Genomic DNA, 26227 nt, shown 5'->3' on the forward strand with positions numbered 1-26227 from the left:
CTATCGCCCCCCCCTTGAGAAGTTTCTGGATCCGCCCTTGGTATGCTGTTCATTTTTGGTCTCCTTATCTTAAGAAAGACATTAATGTATTGGAAAGGGTTCAAAGGCGGGCTACAAGGCTAATAAGTGGACTTTCCCACTTTGATTATGATTTCAGGTTTAGAAGGCTAAAAATGTACAGTCTTGAGCAAAGAAGAGACCGAGGGGACATGATTCAGCTGTTTAAATTTATTAAAACGATAGATGTTACGGGGCTAAAGTTTAGCACTGAAAACAGGACAAGGGGTCATTGTTTTAAGCTATTTAAATCTCAGGCTAACATGGATATTAGGAAAAATTATTATTTTAGCAGGGTAGTGGAACCTTGGAACAGCTTACCGGAAGAGGTGGTAATGAGCAAAGGAATCGACAGTTTTAAGAGGGCCATTGATCTTCACTCACTTCTAGTGATCTAGCCACACCATTGATCTTCACACCCTATTGATCTTGGGGATTGTAAATTGACTAGGACCAGTCTAGCTGGGCCCAGAGCCTGTTGCTGGTCGTCACTTTTGTATTTGTATTTGTACTTATATCGACTCTTATGCACAACATGCATAAAGAAAACATAAGTTAATTTTGTGTCCTGTTTATAAAGAGGCGCTGGCTATGGCAGTTTTTTCGCAGTCATTAAGACTTTTCCTTTGTAATTCTTTGCAGAGCATTAACGCACTTGTGATCACTTGCGTCATTTCCATGATAGAATTTTTCTTCACTAACAAATCAGAAATATCATTTCTATTGTCTAGGAATGGCTCAAAATTTTAAATGAGAATATTTTTGGTTGTGCGTCATCGACGTCAGTATCCTCGTTGATTTTGGCCTCCTTTGTCACTCCTAAAAGCTCTTCTTCCAGTGAGTTCCGAACTGTGTGAGTTTAATAGCTTTACTTCTGGAAAGAGCTCTGGAACCAATCGCATAAAATGTCTTCAGTGGCCCAAGCTCGATTATTAGCACGCCAAAATGCAGTTGATTAAGCGTAATCTGCAATCTTTAGGAAGAGGGGCAAATTTTATCTGTTTGCATTGCCGCATCCGCGTAAAAACGAAACTCATCCGCGTAAAATAAAATAAAGGTGTCAAATCTTAAACTGCGTAAAACAAGAGTATACTGTATCTAATCAGGATTTTTGCAAAAGGTTTGTTTTCGTTAGATTTGGTAAAGGATTCATTTTCGAGATTCCGATTTGTTTAAATTCAGTTTTGGAAGAATGAAGATTATTCATTTATTATTTATTTATTTAATTTTTAACCTCTTTCAATCAATACTTTAACGAGTTTGAATTTTACGTGTTTTGCGTATAGTTTTTAACGTATATGGAATAAAGTGCACACTTTTTGGTTAGTCGAGCTCGAACTTTTCTTATATTATTTTAATGATTGCTAAAAAGCAAGCACAAATATATGTTAATGATAAAGTTAGCCTTTAAGAGGCACAGTAAAAAAATGAGGATGTTCCCGTTTAAGAAAATATACTAATGAATGGTTACTGGTTAATTTTGTGAGGGATCATTTTTACCAACGTTATTCTTGTAAAAAGAGATTTTTGGGGACAAAAATTGAAAGGGGTAAAAATAGGTTCGCTCCCCCCGGAAAAATATGAAATGCCGACTCGTGCTGCCTGATTGCGGCATTGATTTGTTTATACATTTCGTAAAAATAACGTTTACTCTTAGGTTTTAAAAGTTTCTTATGCACTTAAGTTCCAATAATTAGGGTGTTTTAAGGGCGGATCCAGCTTCCGATTTTGGAGGGAGTCGTTTCCGAAAGTGAGGGGTCATAAGTGTCATTTTTGAGAAAAATGGGTCAGGGGCAAATTTTTTGAAACGGAAGTCCCCAAAACCCAGTTTAGGCCATCTTCGGTTTACTTAAGGAGGGGGGCATGACTCCGCTCCCCCTCTGAATTTGTGCCTGAAACGCTTCTCCCTAGGAAGTTTGACATGGCTCTGCAAATCATAAGGCAGCCAACAAGGACTACATTCGGAAACAGGCACCGGTGCCACAGCAAGCGGTCGAAACGGTTGAATCCCTAATTGAAAACGTATTGTCCACTCGAGCGTTTCCGAACGCTTGCAGTGGAACCGGTTCAACCGGTGCCTGTTTCCGAATGTAGCCAAGGTGATATTTGTAATTTGAACGATTCAAAACTCATTATTTTGAGAAAGTTTAGCACAACAACATATTGTTATAAATTATGAAATGACATTCCTTAAAGCAGGGGTGCCCACCCTCATAAGGTCAAATAAGGCGCGCCTCCCTCAATATCGCGGAGACCCCCCCCCCCCCCAAATGAGAAAAATACCCCTCAAAACACCCTGAATATTTCAATGGCGCAGTCTGCACCCCGACCCTCCGCTTAATGTAAAAAAATTCCAATGTACTACACCGTTGATGTGTGTTATTTTTATCCCGGATAATGGAATATCCCACTTATTAGAATAATTTTTCTTGGCAAATTGCCTGCGGTCTCGGCTGTAGTTGGGACTCAACGACCAGATGACTTTTGGTGATCTTTCAGATTTCATACAGTCACCATATGTATCGAAAAGGAGAGACTTACACCGAAAACCTCTCAGCTTTATTTTCTTCTTATTCCATTTGAATATAATAGAATGTAATGCCTTTGTTTCTTGGAAATTTTTTAAACCAAGAACAAAACCAAGTCAATTCGAATATTTAAGAAGTTTAGGTGAATAAAAACTGCACTTTGTTCCCAAAATGTTTTATCACTGAAGTACTATTAGAATATAATGAACAATCGCATATATCATAGTCTCTACAATAATGCAATGAATCTACAAGCTTTTTTTTCTTTATATAAGAGTTTCCTTCTGACTCGCATTGGAAGTTTTGGTTCTAAGCTATAGATTGACAGAATAAGAAGGATATCTTCTGTGTAGAAATAACACATTCCATATTCTACTAATTTATGTACAAGTTTTATGTTACTTATACTTTGTTAATCTGTCTAAAATTTTAAAGATCATGTCGGTAAGTATGATCGTTCAATACCTTTTCTTTTTAGAAAATAATTTTCAAAAATATACATTCGAAATATTTTTCTTTGACTTCTTTTTTATTAAGCACTTTTATTATACTTGGCCTGATTGTCACGGAGAAATCAGAGGCCTGGTTTTGCTTATATCTCAGCAACTAGAACACTTAGAAACTTCGGAATTTCACTAAATTATTTGCTTAATCTTAAAGTACAACTTAACGCCGAAAAATTAAAATTCTAAAATAAAATTATTATTTCAGTTTGGATGAAAAACAGCAAATTTCATGTAATTTCCCTATTTTAAATATAAAACCCATTGTTACAAATTTTGTGTCCTTGCAACAGCACATGTGTCCTTGCAACAGCATGTTAATAGTAATCATTATGAAACTTTTGAATCAAGGCTTCTCTGGGGCAAGCAAGAAAAGTTCTCATCAATGAAAATAATTGAAAATGGGGCTAAGTAAAGAGACATAGTAGGATCTTTACCATGAGTAACTTGTATGTTTTAAAACATAGATTAGTTTAGGAAACCTTTAATATTTAAATGGTTTCAATTAACACTAGAAAGACGGAAGTGGTCATTTTGACCGCAAACGATTTTCAAATGCTCATATTTGCTGCGTTTAATTTTCAAACTCTTTTTCCTTCATTGACTTTTCCTAACTATTTATTAAGATCTTACAACAGTAATTTTTTCCCTTTAGGATTATTATTATAGTCGCTATAAATGTTTATACCTAGAAAGACTGACTACAATCATTTTGACCGCTAACTGAACCTTTCTTTATGCATCCGTTTTCTTCTGTTTTCTCTTATCAGTTGTGTGTACTATGGACTATTGTTAGTTGTCAGGGTGAGTAATGTTCTTTTGAATTTGAGTAGTACCTGCTGGTCAGGTTTAATTCTTTGAACTGTTAGGAAAATGTGAAACACCAGCTGGTTTCATGGTTTGAGTTTTCTGCTATCCACACACTGCACAGGGGGCAAAGTTGAGAAAGGTAAATTTGAAAAGCATGTGACTGGACATGTGAAATTATTTTGGGTCTAAAAAGAAGTGAATATAAACAGGTGAATTCCAAAAATGTTTGCTGGAATTGTTTTGAGCACCAAAACATGTGCTTTGCTTGAAGCATCGACGTTTATTTTCTTCGGTGATAATGAAGTGTTCAGTCACATAATTATCTTCATAATGTCAAGAAGAAACGTTGACAAGCAAAACTTATAGGAACATTAACTCCTAAAACTGTTGCAGATTTATATCTAAAACAGATTATGGTTCGAATGAACAGTCCGACTTATCTGAAGAAAAATATATTCCTTGCGATGAGAATAGTTTGCTTTCATGAGGTTATTGCGAATATTTTTCAGAGCCTAGGTTTGCAGAAAAAGATTGTTCTTCTGAGTAAGAATCAGAAGAAACCTTGCTAATAAAAACTGATGCTCAAAATATAAAAAGTAGTGAAGGAAAAAGGGTCTGACGCCGAAAAAAAAGGGGAAAATTTCAGAAACAGAACTCGTATTTCTCTAATTTCCTCCAAGTCCCCTCCACTGATCAATTTTGCTGCATATAAATAAGTATCTACCTCAGGAAAAAGATTAAAATAGTGTGAAATTAAATTATGTGGAAATAAAACTACGAGCATTTGTTCTAATTCCCAAAAAAAAAAAAAAAAAACTATTAATGGCTAATATACAGGTGACGCTATAACATAAATTTTGCGAAATACTGTAAAAGATAGTAATGCACGGTATCTTGCGATATTAAGATATTTTTAAACCAACACATGCATGGTTGATTATAGTACTTGTTAGTTATTACATGCTAAGAAAATTTAATTATTTATACAAATTTGCTCTTTTTATACAAATTTGCTCTTTCTCAATGCCGATTGTGTAAAGCATGTGTATTTCACTTGATCGAACATAAAATTTAAAAAAAAAGCTTTCTGAGACTCATTTGCAGACTATATTACGATTAAATTGTTAAATTAAACTCTGATATGATGATACAACTTTTTTCTATAATTAAAAATCCCGAAAGGAGGAAATTTCCAATATTTTAAGTACAGCGGTCAAAGTGATCGCTGCTCGTCTTTCTAGATATACGTAAAACGCCGTCTTTCTAGTGTTAAATTAGAACACAAATGAATCCTAGAGAGGAACAAGGATTCATTTTTAGTGCCAACTGCTTAAAGTTTTAGGCACGTATATTGGTTTATTTCCTTTTAGTATGAAGCATTTATGTGAAGAAATAAAGTGAAGTTTCGTGATGGTAACATTATTCTATTTCTGAAATACATTTACATTAAAAAGAATAAAATAACAGAATTTTTTTAAAAATACTAAGCACTTTTTATAATGCACTCAAAAGGACAAAATAACTTTTCTGAGTCAGAAAGGACATTTAAGTATTCCTGTAGTTTTCAATTATTCCAAGAAAATGACCCCGCAAACGAAGAAAAGTGCGACTCAAGACATTTCAAACCAAAGTTTTCCGGAAAAATATGCATGTTTCAACACCGAAATTTATAAAAGCTAGATAATGATAAGAAATTCTCTACATGTTCTCTTTGTTGTTTAATCTACTGAATTTACCACCAATTTTACCACAAAGTTGAGAGAAATTGATTGATGCTGGGATTAACAGAGGGGGTAAGGGGGTTTTAAAATTTGTAGAAAAGGAAAATATCAATTTGAATACTTTAAAAGTGGTTCTTGTTGCTAATTAACTAGCGTTATCTGGAGTAGAAAATGAAATTTTTTCTAATGTGACAGAAAATAAAGGGGGAGAGGAAAGATGATTTAAGTGTTGGAAGTTTTTGGCAAAAGAATAGAAATAGACTGAAAAAGTGCTTTATTCATTGTAAGCCGCGATGCTATATGAGAAGATTGGAAAATGGTACTGCTGTAGCAATAATTGAAATGCTTGGTTTAAAAGTTTCGTTATAATAAAAACTAATCAGTTCCAAAATAATATTGGGTCACTAATGAGCTAAAATAAGAAAAGGAGAGGCAAACATGACAGCAACGTAAACGTTATCTTTGTATTTTTGTCACAATTAAATGTAAACAAGTTGCCAAATCAAATGACCTACTTACCTGTATAGATGAGTAGGCCCACTTTCTTGTGTTGAAGTGTACTTTGTAATGTTCCATGGCTAATAAACTAGTAATGTTTATTACAAACTTCTTTTGTTCCAGAATACTACTGACAAAAAAGAATGTGACCTGCTTGAAGCAGATGCAACTCGCAAACGTAACTGTGAAACTCCTGAAGATGAACCTCCCAGGTAATGTTTCTCTTGATAAACCTTTCAAGCATGGACTTTTTTAACTTCGATAAGAGGATAATGTACGAGGGCTGTTTGAAAAGTAAATGCGAGTTAAAGTTTTTTAAAAATACATAAAACTTAAAATACAGCACCGGCTCAGTTATTCCATCCGAGGATTGCAGTTTCGTGCTTTTTAGCACTCATCAGCCTGGAATAGGAATCACATAAGCTGGAGGCAAAAAAAACCTCTTGAGGGAGCTAAGAGAGCCAAACAAACTGGTAGCTAATGTAGCCCACCAGATGAGTGACCGCAGCAATGGTGCTGTTCAACTCAAAGATTGATGGCAAAGCATGGTATTTTGAAGTAAGTTACTGCCCTAAGCCAGGGCTAAGGCAGAAATACTTAAAATACACCACCAGCTTGGTTATTAAATCAGAGAACTGCAGTTTCGTGCTTTTTAGCACTCATCAACCCTCATCTTTGAGTTGAACCACACCATTGTTGCGGTCACTCATCTTGTGTGCTAATTCTACATTAGCTACCAGTTGGTTTGGCTCTCTTGGCTCCCTTAAGAGGTTTTTCACAAATCTTCAACTCAGTGTAGTTTGGGGTGTTTTTTTTTTGTTTTTTTTTTTAATTTTCTGCACTACTTCATGAACAAGAAAAAGAAAGAGATTATAAAGTCTTGTAACTCCCAATGACTAAGCTAAATGGGGATGTACTTAAAGCAGCTCTAAATCAGTTAGTTGTGGAATTCACTTAAAATCTGGGGTGTTAGCCGCTTCAAAGAGTCAGGTTTGTTTGACCACTTCACTGATGCTCATAGATAAAAAGTTGACTACTGCCATGGTACACTCTCTTATTATATATCAATTGCAGATCCAGAGGGAGGATCATAGAGGTCATGACCTTCCCCCATAAGCAAGCAAATATTACCTAAAGTTACATTTTTGGGACTTATATTTTGATATTGAATATATTCAATACAGACCCATATTTGTGCCCAAATACAGTCGAACCCTGCTATAACAAGCCTGGGATATAATGATCCCCCAGTTGTTGCGAACTTTCTAAATGGACCGAACTGAAACCTTTAATGCAATTTCAAATGCTTGTAACCAGAGCTGTCAACTGCTGCGAAAAAATCGTGGTTTCCACGAGTTACAGTTTTAAACTACGACACTATGAAAGCGCATCCAATAATTAGTTTTCTGTTTTTTTAATTTATAATCCCAAGCACGCAAGAAAAAAAAAACTACATGAAAACATAAACTACACGTCCTCTGACAGTCTCTGCACATAAAACGTAATGCCACTTCCCCCTTTTGCCGTGCGCATTACTCGCGAACAAACAGCGGATGCTTCGAAACAAATTTGTGAATACGTACAGATGAATCTCGACCCACTATCCAACAACACATCTCCATCCGCTGTTAAACTGAAGTGAAAACAAAGTATGAAACTTAAAACTTTATTTAATAATAGTCTGAACGTCAAAAACATAATATTTTCTGTATCATATTTGAAATTTGTTAAGTATCATTGTTTTTGTTCTTGATACTGTTGACAATCCATCACTGTGTGTGTTTAAATCCGCGGTAGCGCCTCCCCCCTCCCACCCCCGCAGAATGCTGCTGTGTTTAGATTTTCAAAAGTTGGAAGCTCTGCTTGTAATGATCCACAAGCACTAGATAATCTGCTATAGCAATCCAAAAATTGCTAAAAGTTCAAGATTTTCTTATCAATTGTTCTTTTACCAAACAAACGTTTATAGCGACCCTTTTTCGTTAAAATACCCCTGCTAAACCATATTCCTCACCTATTGTTTCTTTAATTAAAACAGTTGTTTGTCCAAAGGATCTTTTTTTAAGCTCCCTGAGTTTTCATCTGGTTTTTGGTCTGGTAGGTTTTCTGGAACAACAAAGTCATTTACGTGTTTTCTGCTGATTTTTAATGTTGTTGATAATTCTATGAATTTAGCAGGAACGTACACGCAAACAAAATGCTTTTTCTGTAAAGGGAAAAGTTCAATTTATTTAAAAGTTATAAAATGGCGAAAGCCAATGCTCGGTTTACATCGACTTTTCCCTTTGTGAGTCTACAGAAGCGACTGCCACTATCTGGAAGAATCGTAATTCCATCATACGAAAAACACCTCTACTTTATAGTTTGCTAATTATTGAATACAAAATAGTTGGTACTAATCTGACTTAATTGTCATAATTACTAACAGAATTATCGTGTAATTAAGATGTTCGTTATAGAAGTGTTTTACAGTATTTTGACCCTTTTTTTTCTGAAATATCAGATGTAGCGAACGCTTGGTTATAGCGATTTCTCAAGTCAGTTCGTTGAAGGCTGGTTATAGCGGGGTTTGACTGTATTACTCTCTGGCTTTTTCTGGTAATGGCCCCTCCAACACCAGAAGCTGGATCCTCCCTTGTACAGTTGTGGTGTTCTAAAGAAGTCTTTTCAGTGAAATGTACAAAATTAGGTGCTAAAAGTAAAGCCAGTGTTACAGCAAGAAACAATCAAATAGAAATGCATTAAGAATGCACACACAATAAAAATATTAACGGAATAGCTTTTGATATGATTGATCATTAATTAAGAGCAAAACCTGCAAGATGATAGAATTCTGAAAAAAATTACAAAACTGTTAAATTCAGTATATTAGTTTTATTTCAATGTTTTTTGATATTATGATTTGTGAACCTTTTAACTATAGCTTCAGTTTGTTCTGCGTTTTATAGTAAGCAACCTAAAACTCTTTTTTTTCCCCCTTTCAGAAAAGTTTCTAGAGCCTCAGGTAAGACTTTGTCACAAATAGATGATGGAAGTATGACGCCTTTGCATATGGCTGCATGGAGTGGTTGTGTTGAGGCAGTCAGGGAGTTGCTAGCCGCAGGCGCCGACACTCGTGCCCAAAATTCAAAGGGTTGCACACCCTTGCACACAGCTCTGTACTTTATGGAGGAGGAATCGGCAGAGTGTCTTGTAGATGCTGACAGCAATATCAATATCACTGATAAAGATGGGCAGAGTCCTTTGCATGTTGCTGCTAAATATGGCTACGATACAATTGTGAGAAAGTTGCTGATTGGTGGAGCTGATCCCAACCCCCAAGATGTGAAGGGTAAAACTCCTTTGCATTACGCTGCAGAGAGAGAATTCGACAGCACAGTAAGGGAACTACTGTATAACGATGTCCACCCACACATAATTGATGAAACAGGAAAATATCCTCTAGACGTTCCTATTATTCTGAAATACTATAAAGTTGTGAAAATTATTCTTTCGGTGTATGCCTTCAAGGACATCGTGATCAACTGGAAGGAATTTAACTTTAAGCCGAGAAAGACACAGTATTGCATCGAACTGTTGTCAAAGTGTTACGCGGAGAGTCAGCGCATGAAGGAAAGCAAGGTGTGCGGGTGTAACTTTTCTTACCATGACCTTGCCAGTGGAAATGTGATAAAGGTAGCACAGTGTCTTGAGAACAAAGCCGTCAGGGATGCATTACATCAGGACTTTAAGCAAGACTTTCCGAACTATGCCGACCTGATTTCTTACAACGTTAGAAAGGCAGAAAGAAGGAAGATCTTGGTTGATCAGTGTCTGGGTTGCTTTGATATTTTGTCTAAAAAGTTGCCCTCTCTGCCTAGGTTAAGCTTGGACACAATATTTGTTTATCTGAGAGAGCAAGACCTGCAAAATTTCATTAAGGCTTTCAAATAAGTTTGTTGGAATGACTTTGTTTGATTTTATCATCAGGTTGATATTTACTAGTAGGGCTAGAATGTTGATAGCCTAAGAATTCTTAAAAAATAGCCTTAAAACGAAAAAAAAAAAAAAAAAAAAGCTTCTAAAAATCAGCAAAAACAGCCTCAGTAATGCCCTATAAATTAAAAAATAAAAACCTACACAGCTTTTTTTTTAATTATAAATTGTAACATATCTATAAATTTGAAATAAAAATATGGACATCTATTATGACAAATTTAAAAAAGTAATAATTAAAACAATAATATATATATATATATATATATATATATATAAAATTAAGCAAACAGAATTACAAAAATTAAACAAATTATAAATAACAAATGATGATAAAAAGGAAAAATGCAAACAGCTATTAAGTAGGAATAGAAAAAGAGTGAATCCAGAGCTCATCAGCCGTGGAGGATTCATTAATTATGGTCAAAAGACCAAAATTTTAACTATGAACTAAAAGAGAATGTTTAAGCTCCAGTACATGTAATATAGAGTAACAATGGGCAAACGCACCACTTGCTAAGCTAAAAAAAATAAACTAGAGCTCAAACCTAAAACTAAAAGCAGGGGGTTTCGCCTCGACTAATTAGGAAAACAAGTTCCGACAATTAGCCTATATATATATAGCCTTTTATATATATATATAAAAGTAATGATAGTAATAAGTAAATAGGAATTTATAGTTTCATAGTTTCAGCCTTCAAGACTATCAGAATTGAAGTGTATTTTTTTATGTTCTTGAAATTGAATGAGAACCTATCTTTGAAAAGCAATTTTTTCAGTCCTGAACAAGTCTGTTCAATAGCCATATTTATTTTGTTATTGGAATACATCTAAAAAAAATCAGGAATAATGCTGTGTAAAGGTAAAAACGACGAAAGTACGTTTAACATCAACATCCTAGCCCTGTTTATTACTAATGACTCTGTTTCTATGAAATTAACATTTTAAAATGCTAACATTGTGTACAAAGTGTTGTTACTTATGTTATTGCACTTTTACCTTTATGGCACTCTTGGGAAGAAATTAATGTATAATTGCTAATTTAACTCAGTTTTTAATTACTATACTAAGAGAGAAAATTAATAAAATTGAATTAGTTTGTGCATTTAGCACTGATTGAGCAGTAAATATTTTGTATGCTTGATTCATGTTCATACACAAACTAAGGTATGAGTGTTGCTGTTTTTATGGTGTACCTCCATTTTTATAATTAATATTACTGTCTGACCATCGATTATATACATGGAAAGGCTAATATCCGGTTTATAAGCGGAAATGGGTGTAGCTATTAGTTTAAAGGTGTGTGGGTTTGTTTCAGATGTGCACTTTTGCCTCTCTTATTATTTAGCCTTACTTTTGTAAACATGAAAATTTGCTCACAGCAACATCTTTTAAATCTAAAGTATATTCAATCTATATTCTCACGGCAAAAATTGATTTATTTATTCACAACAAAGTTTTGAGCTTACCATTTTGCTTTTACGTTCCTGAACAAAATGAAAATATTTTATTTTCTTTTTGTTTCCATGGTACCTATTTTGGTTTCCCCTTATTTTATTTTTGAGAATGCAATAAATGAATAAGGCACTAGTGACATTAAACGTGTGCATCAAAATCCCATCATTATTTCCCCTTCTCCCCTGCTAGATTCATTCAGATGGAATCGTCTTTACTTGGCACATTGCCAAATTACATACAATCCGTGGTCAAACAGTATTTGCGGTCTCTATGGCCGAGGACTGAAAGTGCTTACTTTGTAAATCGGAAGTTACAGGTTCAATTCCAACCAGTGCCCTGGGTGTTCTTTCTTCTCTCTTGTGATGCAGGGCTGGCCAGACGCCATATCAGCCTAGTCGCCTATCAGCCTAGGTGCCTTCCCTTGGGGAGGGAAGGCTTGGAGTCAAAGCAGTGTAAGTTTTATTAGCTTAATGGGGAGAGGGGACCCAGCAATCTAACCAACAAGGGGCCTACTTTGGCTCTCAACTGCCCTGTTGTGATGTAAATCTTTCTTGCATGTTCTTGTGTGTAAATAAAAATAATACTGTGTGTTGTGTTATTAGAAGTCTTCCCTCTTTGTGAAGCAATTGCACCCTCCTTTCCACTGCTGTGAGACATAACAACAAAACAACACATGAATTCTGAAGAAGAAAAGAATACTTTTCGACAGTATTGATGAAAGCAATGAATATACTGTAATAAACGATAAAAATAATCTGAAAAACATAGAATTATATTTCTTCAAGGACACATCAGTGATAAATCATACAAATCAATTATTTTGTGAAAGCGAACTACAATTCTGGAGTAAATAAATATGTCTCTGGTAGAATTTGATAAAGTTAAAAGATTGCTTAGTGTTCATGAAATCCATTCATAAAATAAACTTCTAAATTGGGGGTCGGCTAGTAATTTTAAGAGGGATCCGGATGCTTTTGAAAAAAATTCATTGAGATCTAGCAAAAAAACATATTTTTTTTTCTTCAATTTTCAATCTAAAATATTTGTAATCGATAGCATATTTGTATTCCAAAATCAATGGGAAAAATTACATTTATGGTCTTGAGATTTTGCAAGTGAGGGCAAGGAGCAATTTGTTTATGGAAAGTGATTAAGATGGGAGATGTTAATTTTGAGCAATATTTGTTCTTCAAAAGTTTCCTAAACATATGTGAATCTCTCATGATTGCAAAGTAAATAGCTCAAATCAGTCAGTTAAGAATTTCGAAAATATGATTAACTAGGACTCAGAAAACCTTAGCTGAGGCAAACCTAACCTGTCAGCTTTGTAATGCTGTGATTATGATTTATGTTGCCTTCACAATGCTGCGAGGTTAGGTTTGCCCCAAATCTAGTGTGTTAAAATGGTGAGGGTGGTATTGTTATCAACAGAAGAATATAATAAAGTAATTTAAGAACCCAAAGGTATTGTTACCAAGAGAGGAATGTTCTTAAGTCATTCATTTGTGTAAATTATACTTTCAAAAAGGTTTGACGGTCCTATTTTTGACCTATCGCAATCCGGATCGATCTGGACAGCAGTCTGCCGGTTGGCGGATGCTGTTCTAAATATACTGGTCAAAATTATGCTAGGGGAAAAGGTTTAAAATAAATAAGCTATTGAAAAAGGGGGTTGAGATATACAGGGGATTTATATATTTTTCCAAAATCAAAGCATGTAATAATAAAGGAGCTCTGCTTTTATATGCAATCTTATTCAGATAATTGAATTGGAAGAGATAAAAAACAAAATTTAGAAATGGAGAGGCAGTGGCTAACAAATGAAACCGGAATTCTGAAGAACTGTAAAGCTTTATTCATTTTGCTATGCGCCCCACAATCGGGAAATTATCATTTTTACTATTAAGTGACAGTTAAATTATTTATTAAAGTAGTAGAGGCAAAATATTTTTTAAAAACACGTTTTGCGATTATTTTACTAAAATTCAACAATGTTGAACCCCATGTTTTCTTGGGGAATCAAATCACGGGCGGATACAGAAAAATCTTTTGGAGGGGGGCACGGGATTTTGAATAGCCCTCCCCCCCTTCCGCCGCCTTTGATGTTTCATAACAAAGTTTTAATGACTTTATTTTGAAATGCGCGTGTTTTTTAATTTTTTTTTTAAAAATAATTTATAAAGAAAATCATAACTTCATAACATATTTGTTCTTAAGCCTGTCGTTTCCATTAAAAATCATGGTTTTTCCAAGAAATTACCATATGATTTCTTTCATTTTGCATTTTTTTATAAGCTGAAAAAGAATTCTATAATTTCGATTCCTGAATCAAAATGACTCTTTTAGATAGAGCCTACACATTTAAAAAAAAAAAAAAAAAAAGATGTTAATTTTTGATTCTATCAAAGAAGAATTAGCGGACGAATCGCGATGATACGGTCCCTTGAATTCGAAACCAGTGAGTTAAATGCACTCTGGGCCTCTGACTCCAGTAATACTTCGTTAGCAAACAAAAATGCTTTTATTCAAAATACTAGTGGTACCCGCACGGCTTTGCCCGTAATAGAAAAATTAAAAGGTCTTTTGGTTCCCCTATATATTTACAAATAATGTATGGTGAATTTTCTCGCCAATTGGCTTGTGCCCATGTTACGGTTCCACGTTATGATAATTTCGTATCTCGCCAAAATTGGCTTGTGTCCATGTTACGGTTCCGCGTTATGATAATTTCGTAATTTACTCGTCCATCTTATGATATTTTTGTTCTTAAAATTGGAATAGAAAAAGAACCACATCGAATTTTTGAAAAATCGCTTTGAGATGCACACCCCTATGCTATAAACTAACTTTGTGCCAAATTTCATGAAAATCGGCCGAACGGTCTAGGCGCTATGCGCGTCACAGAGATCCAGACATCCTCCGGACAGAGAGACTTTCAACATTATTATTAGTAAAAGATAAAGATGATAAAGATAAAGAAGATACTGTGTGTGTTTTGTGTTCTTTTTAACTAATACTACGTAAAAATGAAAAAGAAAGGTCAATTAGGTAATGAATAAAATAGTGAAATTAATTCATCCTTTGGGGGGGGGGGCGGGGGCACGGGCCTCCCCTAAAATCCGCTACTGAATCAAATCGATAATTTAAACTCTTAAATTGAGTTTAGATATTGAAACGGAAAAGAATATTTAAATTTAATACTGTCTGAACACGGAAAGGCAAACATCCGTTTTACATGTGGAAATGGATGCATCTTTTAGTTTTTAGTGATGTCAGTATTTGTAGATGTATGTTAGCCTCTAAATTAAGCCGAGTCACATTCAAATGAGTGGAACACGTGGATCAAATTTTTCTTTTCCCCCCTCATTTAGATAGAGTCGTCTTTTCGTTGGACTTGTGCCAATTCCATACAATCCGTGGTTGGACCTTAGTATATCTTCGAATTGGAGTTCATTTGTCAATAGGAAATTTTGATTTGTGATGAACTTTTATGACCAATTCGCTTTTTTAAAGTTTATCGCTAATTTATAATTATAAAAGTTAATTAAGAGTTAGTAATTTATAATAAGAGTTTCTTTTACATAGGTGTGGGGGGGGGGGGTAACGATCTCAGTCTATTTCTCTTTTGGTTGGGGGAGGGGACTCCTTGTCATAATAAAGGGCGAAATGGGAAGATTAGGCGCCGAGCACATTGGGCTCAATGTTCCCGGCGCCGAATCTTCCTAGACCGCATAAAGAATGTGTCATCGAAAGTGTAGATGGTGGAAGGGCCCCTGCTCCCAATACATAACTTTTTTTTATTATTATTGCTAGAGAGTTCATTTTCTTGCGAAGGGCGTTTCCCATCTTTCTGAACTCACTTATGTTCAAGACATATGTACTTGCTTTCTCATTTCTCTCTTTTCAAATACCTATGGTAGTTCATAAATCGTCAAGAAGAATCGTAAATGCATTTTGACTTCATGCTATCGTTTACTACAAAACCCCCCAGCTTTTTATTAGCACCAATCCTCTAAACATGGAATATGTTCGAGCAGAGCAAACGGTTGCACCAGTCAGTGGTTGCACAGGAGAGGAGCGTTCCTTTTTGCACTTGTCGGTTAAGCTTGGTTGTTGCCGAAGTTGTTCAAAAAGCTTCACCGGTCGACCGAAATTTAAGCTGCTTGATACAACCTCGTGACAGTTTTGACCCGTCTGCCCAATGTTCGATGGAGCTATGGAGTGTATCGGTTGGTAAACAAGCGGATAGCCTGGTTAGTCACCGGTTACACTATTCGAACACGACTCATATTCTTGTGTGCAATGAGGAATAAAATGGAGGTTGTTGACACTAGAGTCCCTACATGAAAATAGGACACGGGCGCTGGTGTACTTTCGACGCTCCTTACTATTTTGACCCTCCACCTCAATATAACTCCTTGCATTTAAAATTTCAAACGTGTAATTTTGTGGCAACAGTAAAGAATGTAAATAAACAAAAATTACTTCCGGTTTCATTTGCGTTATGACGGTTTTTTCACTGCGGTTTCTAGTTCTAAGAACGGGTGTTGTCTATTTTTTCCGAAATGCTTTGATATTAAATCAGATCCGTTACACTTTGCCAGTGCAGTCTGTTGTACAACCTTACGCCAGTTGCTTTAAGTCAATGGAGAATTTCACTGGTACAAGTATTCACGCCGCTCATATACATGAAATACACGAAGTTCCCTTTCATGTGTTGATTCGTCCGTTTCCATCAGAACTAGATGAAGAGAAAGTACTGAGTCTTATGAAAACTCTAAAGGTAATCATATTAAATCGCAAGTAAATATCTACAAAACGAATTTTTCAAAGTTACTGCAAAAACTAGCACATTTTTAAATTCTGCCTGCTATAATCTGAATCTCCGTGCAGAGAATATTCCTGAAAAATGATTAATGCTTTTATCATCATTTAATTAATAAAGTATTTTGGAAATAAATAAGGCGAATTGGGAAGTTCCTCTTAAAATGCCAAAATTGTACGTTAAGTTTTGTGATAGTTTTGCACCAGTCCTAAGTTTATTGTATTTCAAGCCTAACATTCTAAACATTCTAGATATAGATAAGGTTGTTTTAATTTTCTTGCATCTTGGGGGGTTTTATCCATTGTCTTTTTGATGTAACATGAAATTTATTTTTGAAAAGAGGTCTAAAATTAGTAAATGAACTATGCTGCAGCTATGTTTTAAGTTTCTAGGTTCCTTAAAAAAATTAATATGCTGCCTTAAGATATTTTTATTTCCAGGGTTATACATGTATTACATTAATTCAGAGGTGTGGGTGCCCAAAGACTGCCATTGAATTTTTTTAGGGAAGATTGTTTTGAGCGGTATTTTTCCTTTTTTTGGGAGGAGGTTGTGTTATTAATTGGGGGGGGGGGGGGGGCACACACTCATGTAACATATACAAATACAAATGTGACGACCAGCAACAGGCTCTGGGCCCAGCTAGGCTGGTTCTAGTCAATTAATTAGTCCCCAATGAAGATCAATGGCCCTCTTAAAGCTATCCACTCCCTTGCTCATTACCGCCTCTTCCGGTAAGCTATTCCAAGTGCCCACGACCCTGCTAAAGTAGTAGTTTTTCCTGATTTCCAAGTTAGCCTGAGATTTAAATAGCTTAAAACAATGACCCCTAGTCCTGCTTTCCCCGCAAAAATTTAATCCATTTACATCTTTCATTTTGATAAATTTAAATAACTGAATCATGTCCCCTCTGACTCTCCTTTGCTCCAGGCTATACATGTTAAGCCTATTAAGTCCAGGGGCGGATCTAGAGGGGGGCCATGGCCCCTCCCAAAGCCTTGTGATTGTAGGAATTTTTTTAAGAAAAAAAATATTATGAGAAGATAACAAAGTTTAACACATGTGTTACACTGAAAAAGAAGCATAAGCCTTAATTGGGAGATAAATTATGTCCCTACCCTCAAAACAAAACTTTTATTTCCAAAATTTTTCTCCATCTTTTACATCATTTCCTGATTCCAACTACAGACACTTGGACGATCTCTAAATGCTGCTGTTCTCAGAGTATACCTATTGTTCACAAGACCAAAGAGAGCCTAAATTTTCGTTTTTATGGCTTTAATTTCGAAACTAGGGGGAGAACCATTTTCCCATGCCCTTTCTCAAATGCCCTGATACGTAGCAAGTCTTTTATTTGGCAAAAATGTCAACCGAAACTAGCTTATCCAGCCCTTATCAGTTAACTTGCTTAAAAGCAACTTAAATAAAAAATTTTGGGACTTCAATTGCAAACGATCTTTGATAAGACGCCCTCCCTCCCTAGTTTATATCGTGATGATAGCTTTAAAAGGAGGTTTTTGGAGGAGCTCACGAATTTTCCATCCCTTTCTAAAATATGTATAAAAATAGTTAAAAATCGAATTTTTTGAGCCTCAAATGCAAAATATTTCCAGGAAGGAAGGATTCTAAGCACCTTCACTCTTCCTCAAATGTAAGCAAACATTACCTAAGGGTGCATTTTTAGGATGGACAGCTGAAAAGCTTGAAGAGCATCCCTCCTCTTCTAATTTCTCAATGTATAATGACAGAATATTTTGGTTCTAAGCTTTATTTTCAAAAAGTATTTTGGGGCCAGTACCTGAAACCTGACCTTCCTCGGTATATCATCAAAAATAGACAAAATGCGTTTTTAGTTTCCTAATTTTCAAAAATTACTCGGCTATTTAAATTTTGAAACATTTTCAAGGGAGATTCCTAAATCCACCCCCTCATCTAATGTCCCGATACCCCAAAAATTGAGTTATTAAAACTTCATTTTAATAAAATTTCTGGGGAGTTCGGAGTTTGTTCAAAAATTTCGGATGGCCCCTCCCAAAACAATCGGCTGGATCCGCCACTGATTAAGTCTGGTATCATAATCTAAATCTGAGAGTCCCCTTACTAATTTAGTTACCCTTCTTTGAACCCTTTCCAATACGAAAATATCTTTCTTCAGATAAGGCGACCAAAACTAAACAGCATACTCCAAATGAGGTCTTACTAAACTCCTATATAAAGGCAGAAGAACTTTCTTAGATTTGTTTGAAATAGATCTCTTGATGAACCCAAGCATTTTGTTGGCTTTTTTACTAGCAATACTGCACTGTTGACTAAACTTGAAGTCCTGATTTATAAAGACACCCAGATCCATAACATTTTCTGCCTGATTTATGACTGAACCCTGTAAATGATATCTCATACGCTTATTTCCATGACCTAAGTGTAGCACTTGACATTTCCCTACATTAACTGCCATACCCCATTTATCTGCCCACTTAGTAATATGATCTAAATCCTCTTGCAGCTGTTTTACTTGTTCTTCATTTTCGACAATCCCCATAACTTTTACATCGTCAGCAAAACAATTCATGCTTCCAGAAATATTTTCATTGATGTCATTCATAAATATAATAAACAAAAGAGGCCCTAAAACTGATCCCTGAGGAACCCCACTTAAAACATCACTCCAATTAGAATGATTTCCTCTCACAACTACTCTTTGCTTCCTACCAGTAAGCCAATTTCTAACCCAAAGTAAAGTTTTTCCTCCTATTCCAATGTCAGCTAACTTGCTGAGAAGAGCAACATGCGGTACCTTGTCAAAAGCTTTTTGAAAGTCAATATAAACAACATCCACACATTTTTTGTTATCTAAAGCTGAGGTAACCTTGTCGTAGAAATGCAGTAAATTAGTAGTACAGGATTTACCTTTCCTGAAACCATACTGCAAACTAGTCAACAGACTATTAGTCTCGAAGAACATCATGATCTTAATTTTGATCAAAGTTTCGAAAGTCTTACAAATCACCGAAGTCAAACTTACAGGTCTATAATTCCCAGCAAGACCTTTAGACCCCTTCTTGAAGAGTGGCGTTATGTTAGCCAGCTTCCAGTCCTCTGGCACCGTCCCCGAGTTATAAGAAGCATTGAAAATATTCAAAATAACATCCACTAATTCCTCTGCACATTCAACTAAAATTTTTGGATAAATATTATCTGGTCCCGGAGCTTTAGTTGCTTTAATCTTTTTCAAATGAAATAAAACCTCCTCCCTGGAAAATACAAAATCCTCAAGCTGTATAATAGCTTGTGTCTTGTTAGTGTCAACTGTTGAGATACAGTTCTCGTTAAACACACTGGAAAAAAAGTTATTCAGAACATTTGCAATATCCCAATCGTTTTGGATTAAATTTCCATACTCATCAACCAAAGGCCCAATTTGACTGTTTCGAGCTTTCCCAGAATTAGCGTAAGCAAAAAACCTCTTAGGGTTCCCATCAATGTCATCTGCCAGCCTTTGCTCCAATTCCCTTTTCTGAATCCGTACCAAATACTTAAAATTTCGCCTTGCCTTACCATACTGGAGCCTCTCCGCACTCTGACCAGTTTCTTTAAACTTACGAAAAGTGGCTTGCTTATAATTAAGAGCTTCTTTAGTCTCCCTGGAGAACCACATGGGCCAAATTTTGGTATTAACACCTTTTCTCCTAAATGGAACATAGTCCCCAACGGTTTTAGCAAGTTTATCCTTAAATTCCGTCCACTGCTGATCTACGTCGCTATTTTCCAACCCTGACGAAAAAACCTCTTTCAAGCTCTGCCTAAGTGCAACAAAATCAGTGTTTCTGAAATTGGGCACAAACCTAAAATTATCATCTTTGCACACTTCAAATTTAACCCGGAACCTAATGCTGTTATGATCACTATCTCCAATATGCTCCCCTACACTCAACCCCTGAACAAAACTACCTATGTCACAAAAAACTAGATCCAAAATTGCCTCCTCTCGAGTTCCCTGAGTTACAACTTGATCTAAGAAACAGTCACCAATTACTTTTAAAAATTCCTCTTCTTTGCCATTACCAGGATAAAAATTATTCCAATCAATACCCGGAAAATTGAAATCCCCCATTATGATAACGGATCCCTTACTGGACATGTCACTAATAATACGATACATCTGTTCATCTTGTCCCTGGTTTGAATTAGGTGGCCTATAAATGTTTCCAAAGCGTAGCTTTTTGCCCTTACTGCTCATCAACTCCAGCCAAAGCATATCAATATCAGTAGGCTTATCATTTATGACCAATTCATTGCAAATAAAATTGTCTCTAACATAAAATAAAACCCCACCACCTCTTTTACCTACTCTATCCTGTCTGAACAAATTATACCCAGCAATATGTAATAACTCTGCATCAGATTCGGTAGCCCATGTCTCTGTAATTCCAATAACATCCAACTTCTCATCCATAACTATGCTTTTCAATTCATCCATCTTGTTCCTAATACTGCGAGCAGTGCTATAGAAAACTTTAAGCATGCCTAAGTTGCTTTTATTTAACACCCTGAAATTTCCTAAATTACAATTGTTAACATTACTACTCTTGTTCGTCACTTTATTTCCATTTCTAGCAATACCCAAAAAAATTTCATTCTCTCGATACCTGATGCTTGAACCATGCCCCCCATTCCAACTTAGTTTTTTGACTCCGAAGCCCTTAAAATTAATCCACTAACCATTTTGACCCCTGTAGAGTTCAGATGCAGGCCATCCCTAGCAATCCAATCCCGTTTACAATGACTCCATACATCAATGAACCTGATACTGCGCTTTTCGCAAATTGACTTCAGTAGCAAGTTCATACACCTCGCACGTTGATTTAGCCAGCTCCTATGCACTCCATACCTGGGAAGCAAACCAACCACTTGGACATTCGTCGAAAAGCTGGTTGCTTTATCCAACAGGGATTCCCATTCCCTAGAAAACTCCTCATTTTTACTGTGGCCTACATCATTTGTTCCCACCCACAAAGTAACCATGTCCTCCTTATTCAATACTCCCTTCTTTTCAGCAACCATATTAACGTCTTTTACCCGAGCCCCTGGTAAACAACACCTAGCCACCTTACGCTTTACTCTCCCAACTGTGTTACCCACCTCCCTTACCATAGTCCCCCAAAATTACACCCTTAGTTTCCCAATCTAACTCCTCATTTGAAACTTCCCCCTGAATCTCTGGAACATTTATACCCTCTACAACTGGCCTACACCCTAATGCTAACTGGGCTTCCAAAACTAGCATCTTAAGTCTTAAGTCTGAGAGTTCAGCACATTTAGTGCAAATATAATCCTCCTCAAAAACAGACTCATTTTCCCCCTTATACAGGCAGAACATATGACATAAATCACAAGAGATCCACCTGTCCCCCTTCCCACTCTTTACCTCTTTCATAATGCATATAACACCCATTTCTACTCAGTGAATATGTTCCAAAAGGCAAAACAGAAAGATAAAAATGCAAAAAAACACAGAATAAATGCTAAAAACAGCAGTAAATAAACAGAGTTGCTACACCCAATAAAGCACACAAGATCAAAAACCAGGAGATCACCACATGTTAGGCTTAGCTCCAAAAAATGCAAAAACACTTCAAGAATACAATAACAGCTAAAATGAGCCCCCAAAACACAATAAAACTAAATTACATGATAAAGTGAAGTAAAAAAACCTAAAAATAGACAGTAATAATGAAAAATTATAGTAAGAAAACACTTATCGAATTAGCAGCAATAACATTCCCTGCATCACAGGCGCACTCTAGTGGCCAATCAATATATGTATTATGTAAATATTTTTATATAATACAGCCGATGTTCGCTATAACGACTCCTTTTGTCTGAACAAAATCAGTTGCTATAATGCAAATGTACAAGATAGTTTATATTTAGATGCATTTAAAAAATACTGGAATGGCTTCAACAACTTATACTTCATTTCAAAAGCATGTGAAGGAACTAACAAAATGATGAGTAGTGGCGGACACAAAATAAATTTAACATAACTTTAAACCAATAAATTTAGCGACAAAATACAAAAAAATAACCGACAGAAAATAGTAATTTTTTTTTAAACTTAAAGGTAATGATTTACTTCTGCTTTGCTTGAGATTTATTTTTAAGATATTAATTTTTATTATTAAGTATTGTTTTTGGCCAAGTTTTTGGTAGATTTGTCTGAGTGTTTTGCCCATTTTGCAAGAGTGTCTCATATTTAATGTGTCTGTTCATTAGATTTTATGATAAAAGTGGGAAGAATTAATCCCTGATCTGTGCAGTAATAAAAAATGTTCCACGGAACTCGTGTGTGTGTGTGGGGGGGGGGGGGGATGCTTGCCGAAAAAAAAAGCAAGTCTGACTTGTTAATATTACATTTGCAACCACTGCACTATCCCTGATCAAATTAATTGAAGTCACTTAACAACAAATGTACATAATATAGTTATAAATATGATGTAGAAACCAATTTTGTAACAAATGCATTTCATTTCAATTGTGAAAGGTAAATTTTAGGTTTGTTAAATACATTTTTACTTCATCTCAACTCATTAACTTCTTTTTAGAATCCTCAAACAAAAGATGATGTTCCACCTGTAGACGTGCTTTGGGTGAAAGGAACTGAAGGAGGAGACTATTATTATTCTTTTGGTGGTTGTCATAGATACGAAGCACACAAGAGACTAGGTCTTCCTACTATTAGAAGTAAACTGATTAGGTCTACTGTTGAAGACCTCAGGACATATTTAGGAGGTTCAACTCCTAATCTAAAGTGATTTTGCTACCGAATAAAGAGCCTGTTGTTACAAATAAATTTATTATATTTTATTTTGTTATTGCTTCTACAAAGAGATAATTTTAAGTGTATTTAAAAAGTGACAATGTTTGTAAGTTAATTTTTATATGAACAATGTTTAAATTTTGTTAATAAGAATAAAACTTTTATGTGAAAAATCTGCATATTATCATACTCATTGTGATGCTTATGGATACTTTTATACTTTTGAAAGCAAATATTTTTCAATTCCAAAACCTTTTGTTTTCTTTTTTTTTTTCATTCTTACATAAAGAGTTACCTACTAGAAGTAACCATAAACAATGGCCCACCTAAATTCCAATTATTTTACTCATAAGTAAAAAAAAATTCCTTGTTCATAGAAATAAAAAAAAATAAGAAAAACCTTTAATATTTAAAAATTGAGGACCAATTTAATATCAAAGTAGCAATTTTGTTAATTGTGCAAACAATCAGCTATTTTAATGATTAGTGGGAATATAATATTAAGCTCTCTTAATTAAAGTACAGCTTAATTAGTGGTTTCAAATGTATGTTAAAAATAGTATTTAGTAAATTTGAAGATATACTGGCAATTTATAATTTAAGTAGACTGCCTATTATTGATGTATTTCTCCTCTATCATTTACTTTCACCTCATAAATAATGACATTGATAAGGTCTGTCACGGAGGTGAGGAATTTTCCATTAATATAGGCCTAATCAATGCATTTTTCAGGAATTTTTTTTTCTTCGTTGCTACAATCTGCACATGTTAAGCAGGGCCGGATTAAGCCAGCGCGGGGCCCGTAGCAAATGTTTCCAATGGACCCTCGTTTTCGAATGATATAGTAAACAATATAGCACTTCTTCATAGAGACGGGAGGTGTAACATGCATGAATACATAAATGTGGATATAGTTTTTTGAACACTACGGTGGTTATGATCCATTTCTATTGTCCCTCGTCTTCCCGTTACTACATGTTTTTAACTTTTAATTCCAAAAACGCAATTTTTGGACGATATAAAGAAAGGGGGGTCCGGGGGCTTACCCCCTGAAAAATTTCGATATTTTAATTCAATTCTAAAAACTCAATTCTAACGACCCCTGATCATATTAGGAAGAGAAGATTCGGATGCCATTATTTGGAGAAACTGTAGTCAAAGAACGCGATTGCATCCTATCTTAGGTAAGATCAAAGGAAAACATTTGAGCTTTTAAAATTGAAGTCTTAAATAAAACTGTAGATTATCCTTAATGATGTTGTAGAGAGAGGAAAGAGTGGTGTTCAAGGAGGTCCTATTGGAAAATTTTTGAATTTATTATCTGTTATTAATCTAAAAACACAATTTTAAGCAAAAATTCTTGAAATTATATAATCTGAAATTGTGTTTTTTTACGTTTTTTGGTGATTTTGGGGCGGAATTCGCGAAAGCCATCCCCTGGAAATTTCTCGAAAGTGAAGTTGTGAAAACGTGATAGATAGGCCATTGCGGGTTACGTTTTGGTATGGGATGGGGTTCAGGCACTCTCCGAGGCATCCCGAAAAATTTTCGAAGTTTAAGTCTTAAAAGTACATTTTAGACCATTGTTAACAATGTTGGAGGGGAAGAGGTATACTCCCATTGAAATTTTTCGAAATTATAGTCCAAAATACTCATTTGTAGGCCACTTTATTAGAAGACGTTATAGGACGGGATCGGGCTTGAGATTACACCCATGGAAATTTTTTCGAAATTGAAGTTCCAGAAAGCAGTTTTAGCGGGTTTTCTATTATGTTAAACAATTTTCTTCCTGAATTTTTCTGAATTTCAAGTTCGAATAAAAAAAGTTTTCGGCTACCTTTGGTGATGCAAAAGAAAGGGGTTAGGTTCGGGGCAAGGATAGCAGCTTTTTAGTTCCCTCCCACTCCGAGGAAAAAATTAAAAACAATATGTAAAATCTTTCTTTTGCACATAATTATTTTAGTTCATCAAAAAATAATATTCTCTTAACAATTCATTTATTTCGCTCAGCATAAGTGTGAAGTCTCAGAATCTTTTTCTTTTCTTCTATCATGATCTCTTAATTTGCTCATTGATGTTTACAGTGCCGGATCTACGGGTCGTGTCACGGGCGGAAAATTTTGTGGGTGATAAATTGACATTAAGTTAAGTAACCAAAAAGAGTTTAGGATGACTAATAATTACCCTTTCAGGACTCCAATTTCGAAAGCTTTAAGAAGAAAGCACTTTTAAACAATTTCTGGATGGTAACCCTTTTCCCTCTCTTGTCTAACATCACCAAAGAGAGCTTTAAGATGTGGTTTTAGGATTTATGCTTTAAGATTTTCAGCATCCTCCTTCTAATGCTATCAACAAAAGTTGCTTAAGATTGAGTTTTTAGAAAGCCTAAATTCCGGAGAAAACCCTTAAATTTTTTAAAATTTCGAAAGAATTCTAAAGGAGAATACCCACTTACTTCCCTAGCTTCTCAACATTCGGCGGAAAAGGCTCCAAAGCATCACTCTTTACCTAAAGTTAGAATTAAAGATAGCCTGCGTCTTGAAGATTTCAATTTCTAACATTTTGCGAAGCAAACCTGTATCCCCCCCCCCCCCCCGATGACGTCTCCAGTGATAATCTAAAACCACGATTTGAAACTTGAAGTCAGAATTTTTTCTTAGGGAGTTCAGACATTTTGTTTTCATCTATACCATGGGACGATCCCTCAAACCCTTTCCTCCCAAAGATAGGCTGAAATTGACTTCAGTTTTGAGCACAATTTCAGGAAAGAACCCCTTCCCCTTTCCTCTATTGTTATAAAGCAACCAAAACTTTTTTTTTTTAAGGCTTGAATAGCTGAAAGTTTTAGGACCCTAACTCCCTTAAGTTTCCTACGAGACCTTAAAATTGACTTCATTTTGAAAAAAAAAAAAAAAAAAAGATAAAACCCAATTCTCCGTTCTACAAATTTTGCCTAAAATTGTCATTTTTAGGTCAGTTTTGAAACTTTTCTGACCCAACAGAGCTTTTTCGCCTTCCACTAAGAAAGATCAAC

General features: G+C 35.3%; 3 protein-coding genes across 3 annotated transcripts in view; 2 read left to right on the top strand and 1 right to left on the bottom strand.

The window, feature by feature from the left end:
* The first annotated feature begins 2894 nt into the window (after positions 1 to 2894).
* LOC129224435 (26S proteasome non-ATPase regulatory subunit 10-like) lies at positions 2895 to 10395 on the top strand. Its single transcript, XM_054858889.1, has 3 exons — positions 2895 to 3029; positions 6241 to 6329; positions 9102 to 10395. Exons 1-3 carry the CDS (start codon positions 3024 to 3026, stop codon positions 10048 to 10050), a joined length of 1044 nt encoding a protein of 347 aa, XP_054714864.1. The 5' UTR covers positions 2895 to 3023; the 3' UTR covers positions 10051 to 10395.
* Positions 10396 to 16031: 5636 nt separating this feature from the next.
* Positions 16032 to 23359, top strand: LOC129224662 (sulfiredoxin-1-like). The gene is made up of 2 exons (XM_054859200.1): positions 16032 to 16333; positions 22978 to 23359. The coding sequence occupies exons 1-2, from the start codon at positions 16055 to 16057 to the stop codon at positions 23185 to 23187; spliced, it is 489 nt and encodes a 162-aa protein (XP_054715175.1). The 5' UTR covers positions 16032 to 16054; the 3' UTR covers positions 23188 to 23359.
* LOC129224189 (uncharacterized) overlaps positions 23245 to 26227 on the bottom strand; it is a 38449-nt gene continuing 35466 nt past the window's right edge. The window contains exon 9 of the mRNA XM_054858606.1: positions 23245 to 23253. Within this exon, the coding sequence (XP_054714581.1) occupies positions 23245 to 23253 (9 nt within the window). The remainder of the gene's footprint in view (positions 23254 to 26227) is intronic.

This window comes from Uloborus diversus, chromosome 6, assembly GCF_026930045.1.
Source record: "Uloborus diversus isolate 005 chromosome 6, Udiv.v.3.1, whole genome shotgun sequence".
NCBI classification, from domain to species: domain Eukaryota; kingdom Metazoa; phylum Arthropoda; class Arachnida; order Araneae; family Uloboridae; genus Uloborus; species Uloborus diversus.